General features: G+C 41.6%; 2 protein-coding genes across 11 annotated transcripts in view; one reads left to right on the top strand and one right to left on the bottom strand.

Moving 5' to 3' along the window:
• The window catches only part of UPF2 (UPF2 regulator of nonsense mediated mRNA decay), a 185,345-nt gene that overhangs the window by 10,210 nt on the left and 156,945 nt on the right, over positions 1–18,190 (top strand). For 5 of the 10 annotated variants that reach the window (XM_057498193.1, XM_036908118.2, XM_057498194.1 and 2 more), the window contains exon 1: positions 14,067–14,177. The exons of 1 other annotated variant lie outside the window; for it this stretch is intronic. The gene's annotated coding sequence lies outside the window, so the exon portion shown is untranslated. Of the gene's footprint in view, positions 1–92; positions 270–1,443; positions 1,614–14,066; positions 14,178–17,253; positions 17,940–18,190 lie in introns of those variants that run through there. 4 more of the 10 variants (XM_057498192.1, XM_057498190.1, XM_057498191.1 and 1 more) reach the window with 4 other exon arrangements.
• LOC130683087 (uncharacterized) lies at positions 13,974–14,894 on the bottom strand. Its single transcript, XM_057499348.1, has 2 exons — positions 14,359–14,894; positions 13,974–14,259 (listed from the first exon to the last, which is right to left on the bottom strand). The coding sequence occupies exons 1-2, from the start codon at positions 14,892–14,894 to the stop codon at positions 13,974–13,976; spliced, it is 822 nt and encodes a 273-aa protein (XP_057355331.1).

Below are 18,190 nucleotides of genomic sequence, written 5' to 3'. Positions count from 1 at the left end.
ACTTACTAGTAATTACTAATGGAACTGTGGGACTCATGGGGACCCCTTGTAGAAGGGGACAGCTACAATTTCAGCTTGTGACTTTTCCATAGATACTGCTGCCATGTCCCACCAACCACTTAGCTGCCTGACTGAGAAGGAAGACAGCCCCAATGAAACCACAGAAAATGGACCCCCAAATCTGGCTCACCCAAACCTGGACACGTTCACTCCAGAGGAGCTGCTGCAGCAGATGAAAGAACTCCTAACTGAGAACCATCAGCTGAAAGGTGAGCAGCACCTTGCCCACCCGACCCCATGTTTCTCATTTCACCTGGGGCCTTCATGAGTGGAATCCCTTTGCTGTAGGCTTGTGGGCAAACTACCTTCTCTGTTTCCCTGAGGGAAGAAAGAGAACAGAATTTAGCATTTGATAAGGCTAAAATTCTTTCCATTATTTATGTTTGGATACAGGTAACAATAAAAAGTACTTTCTCTATCTCAAGGAAATGGCATAATGACAGTCCATTTAAAAGGAAAAGGGAAAAAAGGGTGCTGTTATTACAGAGTTAGTCCTCAATATTATTTGTTAAGAGAAAGCATTCTGGTGTCTCAAACCATGGCTTTTGGCAGGACCAGTGTTTGAATCTGTCCTCTAGTATTTGGGCTACAGTGGAAAACCCAAATCAATTTTATTTTCTGGTGAGTTTTGAGGACTGGAAATGACATTAGACCCGCTAGTCTAGCCTGGAGGTAAAAGCCACTTATTTGTTCTAGTCTTTTTCCTGCTGACCATAGGATGCAGGCCAAGCCTGACATCTTAGATTCAGAGGTATGAGGTGAAAGATACTAAAGGGGATTTGATTCATCAGATCAAGTCTGGTGTGTAACACCCTCCCTCTGAACGCCTCACAGAGGCCATGAAGCTAAATAATCAAGCTATGAAGGAGTGATTTGAGGAGCTTTCAGCCTGGACAGAGAAACAGAAGAACGCCTTTTTTTGTTTTTTGGGTTTTTTTGCGATAGCAAAGAAGCCAAAGAATGCCTAATGACTTTGAGTCATGAAAATGAAAAATTGAAGGAAGAACTTGGGATACTAAAAGGAAAAATGGGAAGGTCATTTGAGGTGATAGACAGATCAGCTGTGATTTTTTTTTTACTAATATTTATCATGGAATCTTGTTTCTCTAGACTTCTAGACCAAAAGCTTTCATGGTTCAGACTAGACAAGTGTTTTGCCTTGTCTTGAAAGCAGGGTTCTTGCTGAGAAAATTGGTTGTAATTTCAAGGGTCATGTGTAATCTCTGTTGGTGGAAAGAAATTTGTAAAGCTTTGACATATTGATTATAGGCAAAAGAGTGTTGTGGTTATAAATCACTATTTTGTATTCATTATGGATGGTGCTGAAAGACCTCTACCTAGAACTATCCAAGTGTTCTAGTTTTAAATATGTATCTTTGACAGAGAGATTCAAGATGACGGCAAGAGAGGTGAGAAGGAGAACTCTTCCCAAAACCACAAATAGTATGAAAATATAGTTAATTAATACAACTAGCCCTAAAACAGCAACAGGAAAGAAGGCTTCACCAGACTGCATACAGACCGTATGAACAGAGCAGACCTCACGAAACAGGGTAACGTACAAAATCCTTGATCCAGTGGGACCCAGGCCCTTCCCCCACCCCAGCTCACTGGTGGGAGGAAGAGAAACAGAGTGGGGGAGGGGTGGAAGCCTGGGACTGCTGACCACCTAGCCCTGGAGATCTGCTTTGCAAGCAGAAACCTACACTGAGTGGTACTCTGGAGGTTGGGGAGCTGGGACAGGTAGAGTGCTTGAGAGACACATTACGACTGTTTGTGGAGGATGGGATCCACACCTGGCCACTCTGGGAATAAGGAAAGGCAGGCAATCTGACAGGCTTCCTAGCAGTGAGAAGGCTGCTGAAGGGGCAGGGTTTGCATGGAGCTTGCTGCGCAGAGAAGGGATAGGGGAACAAGGTTGTCTGGGCACCATCTGCCCAGCTGATTGGGAACTTTGAGGAGCTTCAGGCACTCCATACCCCTGGCTGGCTGCTCAGCTCCATAGCCCCACACTGTGATATGCAGCCTGCTGCACCTTCCTCCTGGCTTGCCGGCACCAGTTCGCAAACCAGCAGTCACTGCACTGGCATCAGGCCAGCCAGAGGTAGACCCCACCTACAACAGCTGGAGACGCAAAGCACAGAGGCTTACACCTGTGGGCTTGGCCCACTGGCTCTGACACTGGTGAAAGGTACCCCAGACAGGAATCAGGAAACAGCTCTTTCTTTCCCGCATGCACCAGCACTGCTCCCATACGATCCCCAGCCTCACTCTAGGGGCTGAGCAGAGACTGGAGCTTCTGGGCACTAGAGGGCACCACACAGAAATATTAAACATTAAAAGAACATGGTTCAGACCAAAATCTCACAAACCCCAGAAAAAGTGCCAAATGAAACTGAATTCACCAATCTTCTTGAAAGAGAGTTCAAAATAAAAATCATAAACATGCTTATTATGGAGGTACAGAGAAATATTCAAGAACTCAGGAACAAATTTAAGTTGGAGATTCAATCATTAAGAAATTCCATATCTGAAATGAAACATACAATGGAGGGATTTAAAAGCAGATTAGATGTAGTAGAAGAGATTGTAAATGGGATAGAAATTAGAGAAGAGGAACACAAAGAAGATGACGCACAGAGAGAAAAAAGAATCTCTAAGAATGAAAGAATATTGAGAGAACTGTGAGACCAATCCAAATGGAACAGTATTCGCATTATAGGGGTACCAGAAGAAGAAGAAGAGAGAAAAAGGGATAAAAAGTGTCATTGAGGAGGTAATTGCTGAAAACCTACCCAATCTGGGAAAGGAGATAGTCTCTCAAGCCTTGGAGGTACACAGATCTCCCAATACAAGGGACCCAAGGAAGACATCAAGACATATAATAATTAAAATGGCAAAGATCAAGGATAAAGACAGACTTTAAAAAGCAGATAGACAGAGAAAAAAGATCACATACAAAGGAAAACCCATCAGGCTATCATCAGACATCTCAACAGAAACCTTACAGGTCAGAAGGGAGTGGCATGGTATATTTAATGCAATGATGCAGAAGGGCTTTGAACCAAGAATACTCTACCCAGCAAGGTTATCATTTAAATTTGAAGGAGAGGTTAAACAATTTGAAGATAAGCAAAAGCTGAGAGAATTTACCTCCCACAAACCACCTCTCCACTGCATTTTGGAGGGACTCCTATAGATGGAAGTATTCCTAAGGCTAAATAGATGTCACCCACGGGGTAGACAAAGAGTACAGAATATGACTCATGACATACAAAGAATGGAGGGGGAAGAGGAAGAATGAAAAAAAAAAAGAACCTTTAGGTTGTGTTTATAATAGCATGCAAAGCGAGTTAAATTAGATTGTTAGATAGTAAGGGAATTACCCTTAAACTTTGGTAAGCATGAATCTAAAGCCTGCAATGGCAGTAAGTATATACCTATTGATAATCACCCTAAATGTAAATAGTCTGAATGCACCAAACAAAAGACAGAGTCACTGAATGGATAAAAAAACAAGACCCATCTATATGCTGCCTACAAGAGACTCACTTCAAAACCAAGACATACACAGACTGAAAGTAAAGTGATGGAAAAAGATATTACATGCATCTAATAGTGAGAAAAAAAGCAGGAGTTGTAACTTGTATCAGACAAAATAGACTTCAAAACTAAGAAAGTAATGAGACAAAGAAGGACTTTATATAATTATTAAAGGGACAGCCCAACAAGAGGAGATAACTATTATAAATAGCTATGCACCCAACACAGGATCACCTACATATGTGAAACAAATACTATCAGAATTAAAGGGGGAAATAGAATGCAATGAATGCATTCATTTTAAGAAACTTCAGCACACAACTCACTCCAAAGGGCCAATCAACCAGACAGAAAATAAGAAAAGAGGCAGAGGCAATGAACAACATATTAGAATAGATTGATCTAACAGACATCTACAGAACACTCCATCCAATAGCAGGAGTATACACATTCTTCTAAAGTGCACATGGTACATTTTCAAGAATAGTTCATATACTAGGCCGAAAAAAGAACCTAAGTAAATTTTAAAAGATTGAAATTGTACCAACCAGCTTCTCAGGTCACAAAGGTATGAAACTAGAAATAAATTACACAAAGCGAAAAAGCCCACAAACACATAGAGGCTTAATAACATTCTCCTACATTATCAATGGATCAATGACCAAATAAAAACAGAGATCAAGCAATATATGAGACAAATGACCACAATAATTCAACACCACAAAATCTGTGGGATGCAGCAAAGGCTGTGCTAAGATGGAAATATATTGCAATATAGGCCTACCTCAGGAAAGAAGAAAAAACCCAAATAAACAGTGTAAACACACAATTAATGAAACCAGAAAAGGAAGAACAAATGAGGCCCAAAGCCAGTAGAAGGAGGGACATAATAAAGATAGAGAAGAAATAAATAAAATTGAGAAGAATAAAACAATAGAAAGAATCAATGAAAGGAGGAGCTTGTTCTTTGAGAAAATAAACAAAATAAATAAAACCTTAGCCAGACTTATCAAGAAAAAAAGGGAGTCTACACATATTAACAGAATCAGAAATGAGAAAGGAAAAATGATGATGGACACCACAGGAATACAAAGAATTATTAGAGAATACTATGAAAAATTATATGGTTACAAACTGGATAACCTAGAATAAATGGACAACATTCTAGAAAAATACAACCTCCCAATACTGACCCAGGAAGAAACAGCAAATATGAATAGACCAATTACCAGCAAAGAAATTCAATTGGTAATGAAAAAACTACCTAAGAACACAACTACCAGACCAGCTGGTTTCACTGCTGAATTTTATCAAACATTTAGTGAAGACCTAATACCCATCCTCCTTAAAGTTTTCCAAAAAGTAGAAGAGGAGGGAATACTCCCAAACTCATTCTATGAGGCCAACATCACTCTAATACCAAAAATAAGGCAAAGACCCCACAAAAAAAGAAAATTACAGACCAATATCCCTGATGAACATAGATTCAAAAATACTCAACAAAATATTAGGAAACTGCATTGAAAAATACATCAAAAAGATCATTCATCATAAGCAAGTGGGATTCATCCCAGAAATGAGAGGATGGTACAACATTAAAAAATCCATCAACATCATCCAATATGCCAACAATGAGAAGGACAAAATCCACACAATCATATCCATAGATGCTGAAAAAGCATTCGACAAAATTCAATATCCATTCATGATAAAAACTCTCAACAAAAATGGGTACAAAAGGCAATTGTGTACCTAAACATAATAAAGGCCATATATGACAAACTCAAAGCCAACATTATACTTAACAGTGAGAAGCTGAAAGCTTTTCCTATAAGATCAGGAACAAGACAAGGTTGCCCACTCTCACCTCTTTCATTCAAAATAGTGCTGGAGGTCCTAGCCACAGCATCATGGATCACAAAGAAAAAAAAGACATCCAGATTAGCAAGGAAGAAGTCAAACTGTCCCTGTTTGCAGACGACATGATATTGTACATAAAAAACCCTAAAGAATCCACTCCAAAACTACTAGAACTAATATCTGAGTTCAGCAAAGTTGCAGGATACAAAATTAATACACAGAAATCTGTTGCATTCCTCTACACTAATGATGAACTAACAGAAAGAAATCAGGAAAACTATTCCATTCACAATTGTATCAAAAAGAATAAAATACTTAGGAATAAACCTAACCAAGGAAGTGAAAGACCTATACCCTGAAAACTACAAGACACTCTTAAGAGAAATTAAAAAGGACACTAATAAATGGAAATTCATCCCATGCTCTTGGGTAGGAAGAATTAATACTGTCAAAATGGCCATCCTGCCTAAAGCAATCTAAAGATTCAGTGCAATCCCTATCAAAATACCTACAGCATTATTCATTGAACTAGAGAAGATAGGTGTAAAATTCATATGGAATGACAAAAGACCCCAAATAGCCAAAGCAATCCTAAGAAGGAAGAATAAAGCAGGGGGGATCTCGCTTCCCAACTTTAGGCTCTACTAAAAAGCCACAGTAATCAAGACAATCTGGTACTGGCAGCATAACAGACCCATAGACCAGTGGAACAGAATAAAGTGCCCAGATATAAACCCACATATACATGGCCAATTAATATACGACAAAGGAGCCATGGATATACAATGGGGAAATGACAGCCTCTTCAACAGCTGGTGTTGGCAAAACTGGACAGCTACATGTAAGAGAATCAAACTGGATCATTGTCTAATCCCATACACAAAAGTAAATTCAAAATGGATCAAAGTCCTGAATGTAAGTCATGAAACCATAAAACTCTTAGAAAAATACATAGGCAAAAGTCTCTTGGACATAAACATGAGCAACTTCTTCATGAACATATCTCCCTAGGCAGGGGAAACAAAAGCAAAAATGAACAAGTGTGATTATATCAAGCTGAAAAGCTTCTGTACAGCAAAGGGCACCATCAATAGAACAAAAAGGCATCCTACAGTATGGGAGAATATATTCATAAATGACATACCCCATAAGTGGTTGACATCCAAAATATATAAAGAGTTCACACACCTCAACAAATAAAAGGCAAACAATCCAATTAAAAAATGGGCAGAGGATCTGAACAGACACTTCTCCAAAGAAGAAATTCAGATGACCAACACACACATGAAAAGATGCTCCACATCGAAATCATCAGAGAAATGCAAATTAAAATCACAATGAGATATCACCTCATACCAGTTAGGATGGCCAATCCAAAAGACAAACAACAATACATGCTGGTGAGGATGCAGAGAAAGGGGAACCCTCCTACACTGCTGGGGGGAATGTAAATTAGCTCAAACATTATGGAAAGCAGTATGGAGGTTCCTCAGAAAACTCAAAATAGAAATGCCTTTGACCCAGGAATTCCATTCCTAGGAATTTACCCTAATAATGCAACAGCCCAGTTTGAAAAAGATATATGCACCCCTATGTTTATCACAGCACTATTTACAGTAGCCAAGAAATGGAAGCAACCTACGTGTCCATCAGTAGATGAATGGATAAAGCAGAGGTGATAGTACATATACACAATGGAATATTATTCAGCCATAAGAAGAAAACAAATCCTACCATTTGCAACAACATGGATGGAGCTGGAGGGTATTATGCTCAGTGAAATAAGACAGGCAGAAAAAGACAAGTATCAGATGATTTCACTCATATGCGGAGTATAAGAACAAAGCAAAAACAGAAGGAACAAAACAGCAGTAGACTCACAGAACCCAAGAATGGACTAACAGTTACCAAAGGGAAGGGGCCTGGGGAGGATGGGTGGGAAGGGAGGGACAATGGGGGAAAAGGGCATTTCAATTAGCAGACATAATGTAGGGGGGATCACGGAGATAGCTTTACAACACAGAGAAGACAAGTAGTGATTCTATAGCATGTTACTACACTGATGCACAGTGACTGCTAATGGGTAGATGGTGGGGACTTGATGATCAGGGGAGTCTAGTAACCATAATGTTGCTCATGGAATTGTAAATTAGTGATACCACAATAAATAAGTAAGTAAGTGATTAAATAAATAAATAATTGCCTTTTCATATGGAGATGGACTAATTTTACTCTCCTCCCCTTGGGAACACCTATGGGATATGGAGATGCACTATGGCCAGGTGAGAGATTCTGGAAATATTGCCATTTTACCAACAGCCCAATCCTCCAGAAATTTTGACTCACAAAGTACTCATGCCCCATCATCCACAACAGCCCCTGTGCGAGAAAACTGGAGCACCATACCCAGACTATTGACAAAAAATCATGATAATCCTCAAGCTGAGTATTCAGCTAGGTTCAAACCCCCATGCAGATTAAGTCTATAGCTGGGCTGTTCCACATGAAGTCAGCAGCTGAACGGGCAGGGAGTACAGAGAAGTTGTGACAGGGAAGCTGCAGCCAGTGGGGCACATACCAGGCCACAAGGACTGTAGAAGAAAATAAGTTTAAGGGTGGTAAGATACCAGCTTTAATGACAGCAGCATAGGCAAATCTTGTCCCTCAGGCAGAATGCATGCAAGAGAGTTTTCCTGTGACAGGACAGTGACAGGAATGGGATCTCGTCCTCGTCTCGTATACCAGAGTTTCAGCTCCCTCCCTGTGCGAGTTACAGATGGGTCAGTAGATAGGGCTACAGGAGGTACATGCACTGGCCGTAAAGATAAAACTAAACTTCCCTGTAAGATGCTCTTACCTCCCAGATGTTTCAGGTACACTACCGTGATCTTTGGAGGCCAACTCTGCTATTACTCCAGGAACACACAGGAGGCCAGCTTACAAGCCTTTTCCCCAAGGTGCCAGACAGGCCAGTCACAGCTGGTCCATGTGTTGAAATGTTCAGGACCACATCCACTCAACAGTGTCTCAGGGTATAACACAGTTGGGGTTGGCAGCAGGAGGTTGGTCTGCTGGCCATATTCTGGCTTCAATAACTCGTCTTGGGTTTGCACACACAGTTGTACAGGAGAGGCAGGAATATGTGCGTTAGCCTGTTGACAGGGCTCAAGGCTCCTTTTTGGGGCTTCTCTTTCAAATGCTGTTGCACTGTCCATGAGCAAACTGACCAGCCCTGTATACCATTGGTGTCTGGCTTCAGGCCAGATTTCAACAAACCATTGTACATCTCTATCATGCCTGCCCTTGTAAGTTATATGGTATATGAAATTTCCACTCTGTTCCTAATTGCTGAACCCATCCTTGTAACGAATGTCTAATCAAGTGGGTGCCTTGATTGTTCTCAGTCACCTGTGGCCAGCCATAGGCTGCAAAGATGCTCTAGGCCCCTCTTGGTGTTTTGCTGATCTGCATGACGTGCAGGAAAAGCAACCAACAGGCCAGTAGCTGTGTCCACACAAGTCATGGCATACTGATATCCTTCTGATATGGGCAGAGACCTAATATAGTCTATCTGCCACCTGAGACAAGGGGTATCATCCCCTTTAGTATTTCCCGTGTTGCTGCAGGACTTGATATAAGTCCCCTTTTTTGAGTACACAAGGCACTCCTGGGCTCTGCTGACTTCTTCAAAGGTCAATGGCAAGCCCCACCGACAGGCTACAGCTCACATTGTATTTTGCAATGTGTGCAACAAGCGCTGACATAACCATTGGGCTACGGCAGATGCCAGGCTTTCCTTCCAGCCAACACATATGGGCGAATAATGTGTCTGCTTCATCATTCACTGGGGATGCCAAAGGCAAATGGCCAGACACATGATATACAGTAACTGTCTTAGTCTGACCAAAGGCCCATAGGTCTTGCCACAGCTCTTGCCCCCAAAGGGGCCCAACCATCCAGTTGGCATGGCACCATGTCGGTAGCCACAGGGTCATGCCCGGTAGACAGCCCAGCTGTCAGTGCCCACAACTACAGGGGAGGGCATGATTATGGTGAATGATCGTGAGCCATACTGCCCGTGACTCAGTCCATTGACTGCTCTTCCCCTCTCAGTCCTCTAAAATCCATATTGTCTCAGTCTCAGGATGGGAAGTCACAGCCCTCCACTTCGAGGGCTGCCCACAACTGGAGCCGTCTGTATCCCAAGCATCCTTACATATAGGGACTTTTCCCTGCTGATAAGGACTCTCGGCTACCAATGGCTCAAGTGCAAGTTCTTCTTGCTTTCCACTCGTATACATCACTTGCCCAAATAAGCATTAGAGATCTCGAGTCAAGGGGCTATGGGAGAGGGTGGTATGCTGCTGCAACTATGTGCCCCCATTTGGCCAGTGTAGGTGTCTGTGCCATGCCACTCCCTGGCCTTTGAGTCCAGTCTTGGACCCACCCCACGATGGGATAGGTGGTTATTACCTTCGTTGGATGGGCCTTGATGAATCCATTACACTCAAGGACTGTAACAGCCTTGAGTGCTTGCTTAGTAGCACCAAACAAAGCTGCACAGGTCTCATCACAGTCCCACCTGATGCCCTTTTGTACCAACTGGTATAAGACCTTCAGAATTTGTGCCAAGTGTGGGGTAAACACCCTCCAGTAGCCCAAAACACCCAAAAACTCTTGTACGACTGACTGCCACAGTGGTAGGGGTAGGGAAAGCCTGGACCTTGTCTATGACTATGTCTGGGATAACTTTAGTTTTACCTGACCAGACAACCCCCAAGAACTTGACAGACAAACCAGGTCCCTGAACCAGCCCTATCAAAATACTGACAGCCAAAGCAATCCTGAGAAGGGGGAAGAAAGCAGGGGGGGATTACGTTCCCCAATGTCAGGCTCTACTACAAAGCCACACTAATCAAGACAATTTGGTACTGGCCCAAGAACAGACCTGTAGCTCAATGGAACAGAATAGAGGGTGCAGATATAAACCCACAAATACATGGCCAATTAATATATGATAAAGGAGCCATGGACATACAATGTGGAAATGACAGCCTCTTCAACAGCTGGTGTTGGTAAAACTGGACAGCTACATGTGAGAGAGAGAATGAATGGGATTAATCTCTACCTCCATACACAAAAGTAACCTCGAAATGGATCAAAGACCTGAATGTAAGTCATGAAACCATAAAACTCTTAGAAGTAAATCATAGGCAAAACTCTCTTAAATATAAACATGAGCATCTTTTTTTGTGAACATGCCTCTTCAGGCAAGGGAAACAAAAGCAAAGAAGAACAAGTGCGACTGTATCAAACTAAAAAGCTTCTGTACCACAAAGGACACCATCAGCAGAAGAAAAAGACATCCTACAGTATGGGAGAATATATTCGTAAATGACATATCCCATAAGGGTTTGACATCCAAAATATAAAGAGCTCATGCACCTCAACAAACAAAAAGCAAATAACCCGATTACAAAATGGGCAGAGGATATGAACAGACACTTGTCCAAAGAAGAAATTCAGATAGCCAACAGGCACATGAAAAGATGCTCCACATCTGTAATCATCAGATAAATGCAAATTAAAACCACAATGAGATATCACCTCACACCAGTTAGGATGGCCAACATCCAAAAGACAGACAACAACACATGCTGGCGAGGATGTGGAGAAAGGGGAACCCTCCTACACTGCTGGGGGAATGTAAATTAGTTCAACCATTGTGGAAAGCAGTATGGAGGTTCCTCAAAAGACTCAGAATAGAAATACTATTTGACCCAGAAATTTTACTCTTACGAACTTACCCTAAGAAAACAGGATCACAGATTAAAAAAGACATATGCACCCTTATGTTTATTACAGCACTATTTACAATAGCCAAGAAATGAAAGCATTCTAAGTGTTCATCTGTAGATGAATGGATAAAGAAGATGTGGTACATATACACAATCGAATATTACTCAGCCATAAGGAGAACACTAATTTCCTACCATTTGGAACAACATGGATGAAGCTAGAGGGCATTATGCTCAGTGAATTAAGCCAGGTGGAGAAAGACAAGTATCAAATGATTTCATTCATCTGTGGAGTGTAAGAACAAAGCAAAAACTGAAGGGACAAAACAGCAGCAGACTCCCAGAACCCAAGAATGGACTAAGAGTTACCAAAGGGAAAGGGACTGGGGTGATGGGTGGGAAGGGATTGATAAGGGGAAAAGGGGGAATTGCGATTAGCACACATAATGTCATGGGTTGGGGGTGGCATGGGGAAGCACAATGTTGCTTATGTAATTGTATATTCACGATTCCCCTCCAAAAAAGAAATATGCACCCCTGTTTATTGCAGCACTATTTACAATAGCCAACATATGAAAGCAACCTATGTTTCCATGTGTATATGAATGGATAAAGAAAATGTGATACATATTCATAATGGAATATTACTCAGTCATAAGAAGAAAACGAATCCTACCATTTGCAACAACATGGATGTGACTAGAAGGTATTATGCTCAATCACATAAGCCAGGCAAAGAAAGACAAGTACCAAATGATTTCACTCATCTGTGGAGTATAAGAACAAAGCAAAAACTGAAGGAACAAAACAGCAGCAGGCTCACAGAACCCAAGAATGGGTTTATGGTTACCAAAAGGAAAGGGACTGGGGAGGTGGGGAAGGGGGGTGGTGAGGGATAAGGGGATTAAGGGGCATTATGATTAACGCACATAATGTGGGGGCGGGGGCACAGGGACGGTAGTGTAGCACAGAGAAGACAAGTATTGACTCTAGCATCTTACTATGCTGATGGGCAGTGACTGCAAGGTGGTGTGTTATGGGGGACTTGGTAATATGGGTGAATGTCAAACCACAGTGTTGTTCATGTGAAACTTCTATAACATTGTATATCAATGATACTTTAATAAAAAAAATAATTGTGGAGAAAAAAAAGCCCTCCTCTTTTTTGATTTCTGTATTCACGATTCCCTTTCACCACCTGATGAAAGGCAAAGATTGACTTGACTTAAAATGGATTTACTTATCAAAAGCATAGATACATTTTCTCAAGGTAGTTAGAGAAAATGAGAAAGAAAATACTTTAAAGAGAAGGTAGTGGCTACGACCAGTATGGTGTTGTGGGACAGTACTCTCATAAACGTTCATGAATGGTACAGAATAACAGTATTCGTCTGACATTCTTTCTCTTCCATTATCCTTTAAATGACTGGGCTATTGGTATGTTTTGAAAAAAAAGTTTAATACAGGAAGCATCAACAGTCCGTTTGGGAGGGCAATTTTCTATGTAAGAGTAAATGCGAAGCAAACGGTAAACAGAGGCATTTAGGCAAAAGCTGACCCAAGTGAACCCAGACCTGCTCCAAGTATTTGAGGTTGGTTAACTACTCATTTTGTGGGCTTGGACACGGGGTGGAGCAACGCACGCCAAGCCAAGGATTGCGACCGGTTTTGCACCTTCCTCTCTCTGGTCTCTGACCAGCGAAAACCAACCTGAACCAACAACATGAACCACATCATTTTGGCGGACCCTAATATTGTTTCCATAAAACTCAGAGGCTTGATGCAAAAATTCAGCAATTTAAAAGGGAATAAGTCTAGTGAATAAGCTGATACCCATTTTAAAAAGTTGACTTGGTTTTTCGTATTTGGAAGAAATGACAAGAATACCTAATTTTTTTGAACAAGTGATTTTATCCAATAACTCCGGGAGATCATTCCACTGTAAACTTAAAAATGTGCTTGCTCGAAAGGATACATTCTAAGATCGGTATGGGAAAATCCTTGATTCGTTTTCACTCTGCGGTGTTTTTATGTTGAACACATAAATCCGCTTCTGGAAATTCCCCCACAGGACTCCTGTAGTCTTTCTAGGGTACTCTTACATCTAGACCCATTCCTAACCTACTTCTACCAGCCATATTCTTTATTTCTACAGTTCCCAATTTCCTAAATAATCAACCTCGCCCCTCGAGCTAGTCCAAACTTTCCCCTCTTAGACCTCTTCCTATGTTAGCTACAGGAAACTCCCAGGAGAATCACGTGGCCAAATTTGTCCTTAATGGCGCTCCGTAATTCTCTTACTGTTCCACCACTCTTCCTTAACTCCTGTTAGATCCGCTCCGCCCCATTCTCGTTTCCCTCCCCTCCCCCTCCCCCTCCTCCTTCGAATGACTTGCGCTTGCGCATCTCCAATTCAGGCGCTTTTCCTTTCCTGGCGACCAATCCACTTCCTGCCTCTGGTCCTCGGAGCACTCCGCCCCTTCTCTGGGCCCTAGCTTCAGGCGCTGGTTGTGGCTGCCCTATTGATTGCCCGTTTGAAAAATTCGCTCCTCTCATCAAGAGGGCCATTTGAACCTGCCGCTATGTGTGTGGCACCTTCCTGAGCCCTCGCTCGCGATCCGTTACCCCAGAGCTAAGCTAAGGGCATCAGTATGTAGGGGAAGGAAGACCCGGATTGTTTTCGATCCGGCAATCTTGTGGACAGTGCTTCCTTTACACCGCCCTCCGCCCCGCCCCCACCCGCAGTTCGGCCGCGCTTGTGAGTGGTGGGCGGGAGGGCCCGCGGGCGGAGGGAGGAGGGGTTGCTGAGGAAGGCGGGTCCTCGGCTGCGAGATAGGTGGGGGGAGGGGAGGGGAGAACCCGAGTGCTGGAGTTGGTGCTGGGAAACCCGGGGCTAATGTTGACAACAGGCTCGAGGTGAGTTCCGGGGAACCTCCTTCCCCGCCGCTCCAACGGTCGGAGGAAGCGGGCTTGGGGGCACTGGCCTGGACTCCTCCTCCTTGGGGGACCCAAGAGGCAACTCCGCACCGCAGCGCTCCGGGGGCGGCGAGCTGTGGACGGACGCGGGTCCGGCGGCGTCTTCCTCAGACTCCTCTACCGGAGGCTCCGGTCAACGCGGGTGCCCCCGGCCCGGGCAGGCTTGAGGGGCGTGTGTGGGGGGGTGCCTGTCCCCACATGCCTGGGCTGGGCCTCGGGGCTGGAGGCGGGGAGCCCGCTGTGGCGGGGTGAAGGTGTTCGGGAGTGTGGAGTAGAGCGATAGGAGGTTGGGGCAATCTCCTCGGGAGCCGGGAGGGAAGCGAGGGCGAGGAAGTGGGGAGGGTGCGAGTGTGGGAGGATGTGGAGTAGGGAGACCAGCCAGACGGGGAGCCCTTCGGTCTGCGGTGGTGAGGGAGTGTGGGCTGAGAAGTTCGGGCTGCGGCGCGGATGGTCCGCGAAGGTGACCGTGGATGCCCGTAGGAAGGGGCTCCTGTGGCGGGGCAGCGTGTTGGGTGTCGGAATGTGGAGCAAGAGCAGGGGTTTGTGGGAGATGTGTGTGTGTGTGTGTGTATAGGGGCAGGGGTTTGGTGTATTTGGGAATTGGTGGCATGGATGGTTTGGTTTACTTCTTAGTTGCAAAGGCTGATTATTCTTCATCCCAAGGCTCTTAGTACCCTCTTGTTAGTACTTTTTAACCAAGAAGATAATCACAGGATGTTTTGATCCAGGTTGGCCAGACAGAGCCAGCTCACAGTTTGGGATACACCTTGGACTGGACCGTCAACTCTTTTGCTCTTTTACTACTTGTACTACCGGTAGTGATGCATTCAAAGTAAAACTATCACTCATCCTTCTCATTTATCATAGTTTTTAGGTGTTAATAAAAATTCAGCAACTCGTCAAGAAAAGTTTTTTTTAACTCTGGTGAAATGTATAAAAACCCTTAACGAGTCTTTATACTAAGGACGTTCTTTTAAAGTCAAAAGACTGGAAGGTAATGCGCCTGTGTGGTTCTGCCCTTAGAACATTTTGAATAACAGAATTAAAAGGTAAAACAGCATTCTCTGGAGTGTTTTCAGACAATCTGATTGTGATTTCATACACAATCCATATGGTACTTTGCAAAGGAATACCTTTAAAAGGGAAGTAAGTACCCTTTTCTCTGCACTGTGTCTCCCAGTACACTCGATTGGTACCTGTTTTGTTAGTAGTTTTACTTTCTTTTGGAAGTTCAGAGGATATTTAGAAACCAAATAAAATACAGAACCCTAAGGCCAGGACACTATTTTGGGAGTTAGGTAGGTGGTTTTAAAGCTTAACTTCCGTTTATGGCTTGTCTATGTAATTGTGCTCAGTAAAATAGTTCGTAAGAGCTAATCGTATTCCAATTAAAATCCGACTGATTTTTATTTTGGTTATATTGAGAGAGATCTACTTAAGGATCTAGTTTTTACTTGAAAAAGTTTTTGAAACACTTGAAATAAAAGATTTGGCTGTTTATTAAAGCATGGATTTATTCAATAATTTAAAGAATTTTAGCATTTCATTAAATATGGTTTAATGTCTAGTTTAACTTTTAAAAAATTCTCATAATACAAATGCATGCTGATCTGAATCATGTCGTTTGTATATTATATTTGGCTTTTAAAATCTTAGAGTTAGGTTATATATGTAAGAGTCCTGGACAGTGAGTCTTGACCCAGCCACTAAACTAGTAATGTAATCTTGGACAGGTGGCCCTGCTGCCACCTCAATGTATAAACATCAAGAATTGGAGTAGGTAAAATCTAGTAGTCCTAACTCTGAAAATCTCCCATTTTACGAACTTTTCTGTGTGAAAGAGAATAAACATCTATTGAATGCCTTCTCCCCCATGCTGAAGGTCAAGAACTATAGGAGAGGTAGCAGTATCTCCAGATATATTATCAATGAATAAGACTCAGAGACGTTAAATTGCCCAATTTCCATAGCTAGCAGGTTGCAGAATTGGGATGCAAACTTAAAGTCTGTCTTTGCTTCAAGGCCCCTATTATTTTCACATGTTGTTTTGCTGACTACGTGAACCTTTAGATTTTCGTGATAGTTTTTGTTCACTGAAATTTTGCTCCAAGTATACTTTGGGTGTATGTTTGTACTATAAGGATGAAATGATTCAAGGAAGATACCAGTACAAGACGTAAGGGCTTTATTAAGAATCTGTTTTATCATGCTGTAGAGTAGTATCTAATTCATGAGTGCCTACTACAGTTTGATATAGCAGGCACTTAAAAATGTTTTGAATAAATGAAATCAGTAGAGAGTCACAAAAGAGACTGTTGAACTAATCAGTGATGATCCTTTATGAATTTGCAGATTCCAAGTGAATTTCTTAATATTTTAACAGAACTTAATATTTATTTTTATCTGCCAAAATGAGACATTAATTGTACGTTTTGATACCATTCTTTTTATTGTTTGAGAACTGTAGTTCTTTGTGTTGCTGAAATGTTGCTTGTTGATGCTTCATATCAGAAAATACAAATTCTATATTTTTTGCACATAACAACAAATATCCCTAAATAAGATTGTTTTTGTTACCTTAGGAATTATGTTGGAATCTGTCAAAAGTTAAAAACAAAATGTAAAAACTACTCAACTCTTTTTACTCTGAAATACATAATTCCATGATTTGTGATCAAGCCTTCCAACTCAGAGTTTTGTACTCTCAGGTTTCTTAGTAACTTTGGTTAAGAATACAGGTTCAAATTCCAGCTCTGTCACCAGCTGTGGAGGCCTTGGTCAAGTTACTTGGTGAAGTCTCAACTTACTCATTTATAAAATAGGGAAAATAATACCCATCCTCATAAAGATGTTAGTATTAAGTGAGATAATGTATGTAAAATCTTTACATGATACCAGTGAGTGGTAGCTGGTATATTACTGTCTCTTTTGAACGTTTGCTTGCTTTATGGCATGGCATTTTCACATTAAAGGTGGTTATCTAGTCAAAACTATGTAATAATTGGTAACTACACTTCCCAGTAATACAAAATGTTAACACTTTTGCTACATTAATAAGTAGCTATGCTCTTTCATATTTTAATGATTGCTTCAATACTTCCAATGGGGTTAACTAAAGCCTTTGGATGTCTTATCAAAATAAACTCCTAGAATATGGAAGTGGAGGGGAGTAAGAGTAAAAGAGAAAACGGGAAGGAAGAGGTGGCTGAGAGAAGATGCTGACTGGCATGTGTCTCCAAAATTACTTAAAATGCTTCTACTGGCCAAGGTTGTCTTGGGATAATATTTTATTAGAGTGCTGAAATAAATTCTCTGCATGTTTATAAAGTGTTTATTATTACAAATGTCTTGTTGCTAACCTAGTTTCTCTTCCCGTAATTTAAAACCTATATTTGAAAATATTTAGGAATACTGTGTATATTTTTAGCTTTTAATAAAAAACTAGGAAGTTTGACTAATCCAATATTAAAAAAGGAAGTATTTGATTTTCTTAATACAACTTTAAGATGATTTAGGAGTTAAACATGAAGCACTGTCCATAAAAGAAATTATACTAGAGCACTGTTTTTTTAAGTAGAGAGATTTATTTTTAGAAAAGAAAAATCCTGAATTTTGCTGGGAACTAATACTTTTTTTGTTTAAGAATTTATTTCCAGTTGACTGTATAGAGCCTGTACTACAGACCAGTGCTTTCCAATAGAGGTTTGTGTGATGATGAAAATGCTCTGTATCTGTGCCATCTGGTGTGATAGCCAATAGTCACACGTGGAATCGAGCACCTGAAATAGTGATAGTAACTGAAGAACTTAATTTCAAATTCTATTTAATTTTAATTAATTTACATGTAAGTAGTGACATATGGCTAGTGCCTTGTTTCCACAAGTGGTGATATTTGACAATGTCTGGAGTAATTTTTGGTTGTTAATATTGGAGAGAGATTACTGTCATTTATG

Source organism: Manis pentadactyla, chromosome 3 (genome assembly GCF_030020395.1).
Source record: "Manis pentadactyla isolate mManPen7 chromosome 3, mManPen7.hap1, whole genome shotgun sequence".
Lineage (NCBI taxonomy): Eukaryota > Metazoa > Chordata > Mammalia > Pholidota > Manidae > Manis > Manis pentadactyla.
The sequence above is the reverse complement of the archived record's forward strand: the minus strand, read 5'-3'. Positions and strand labels throughout refer to the sequence as shown.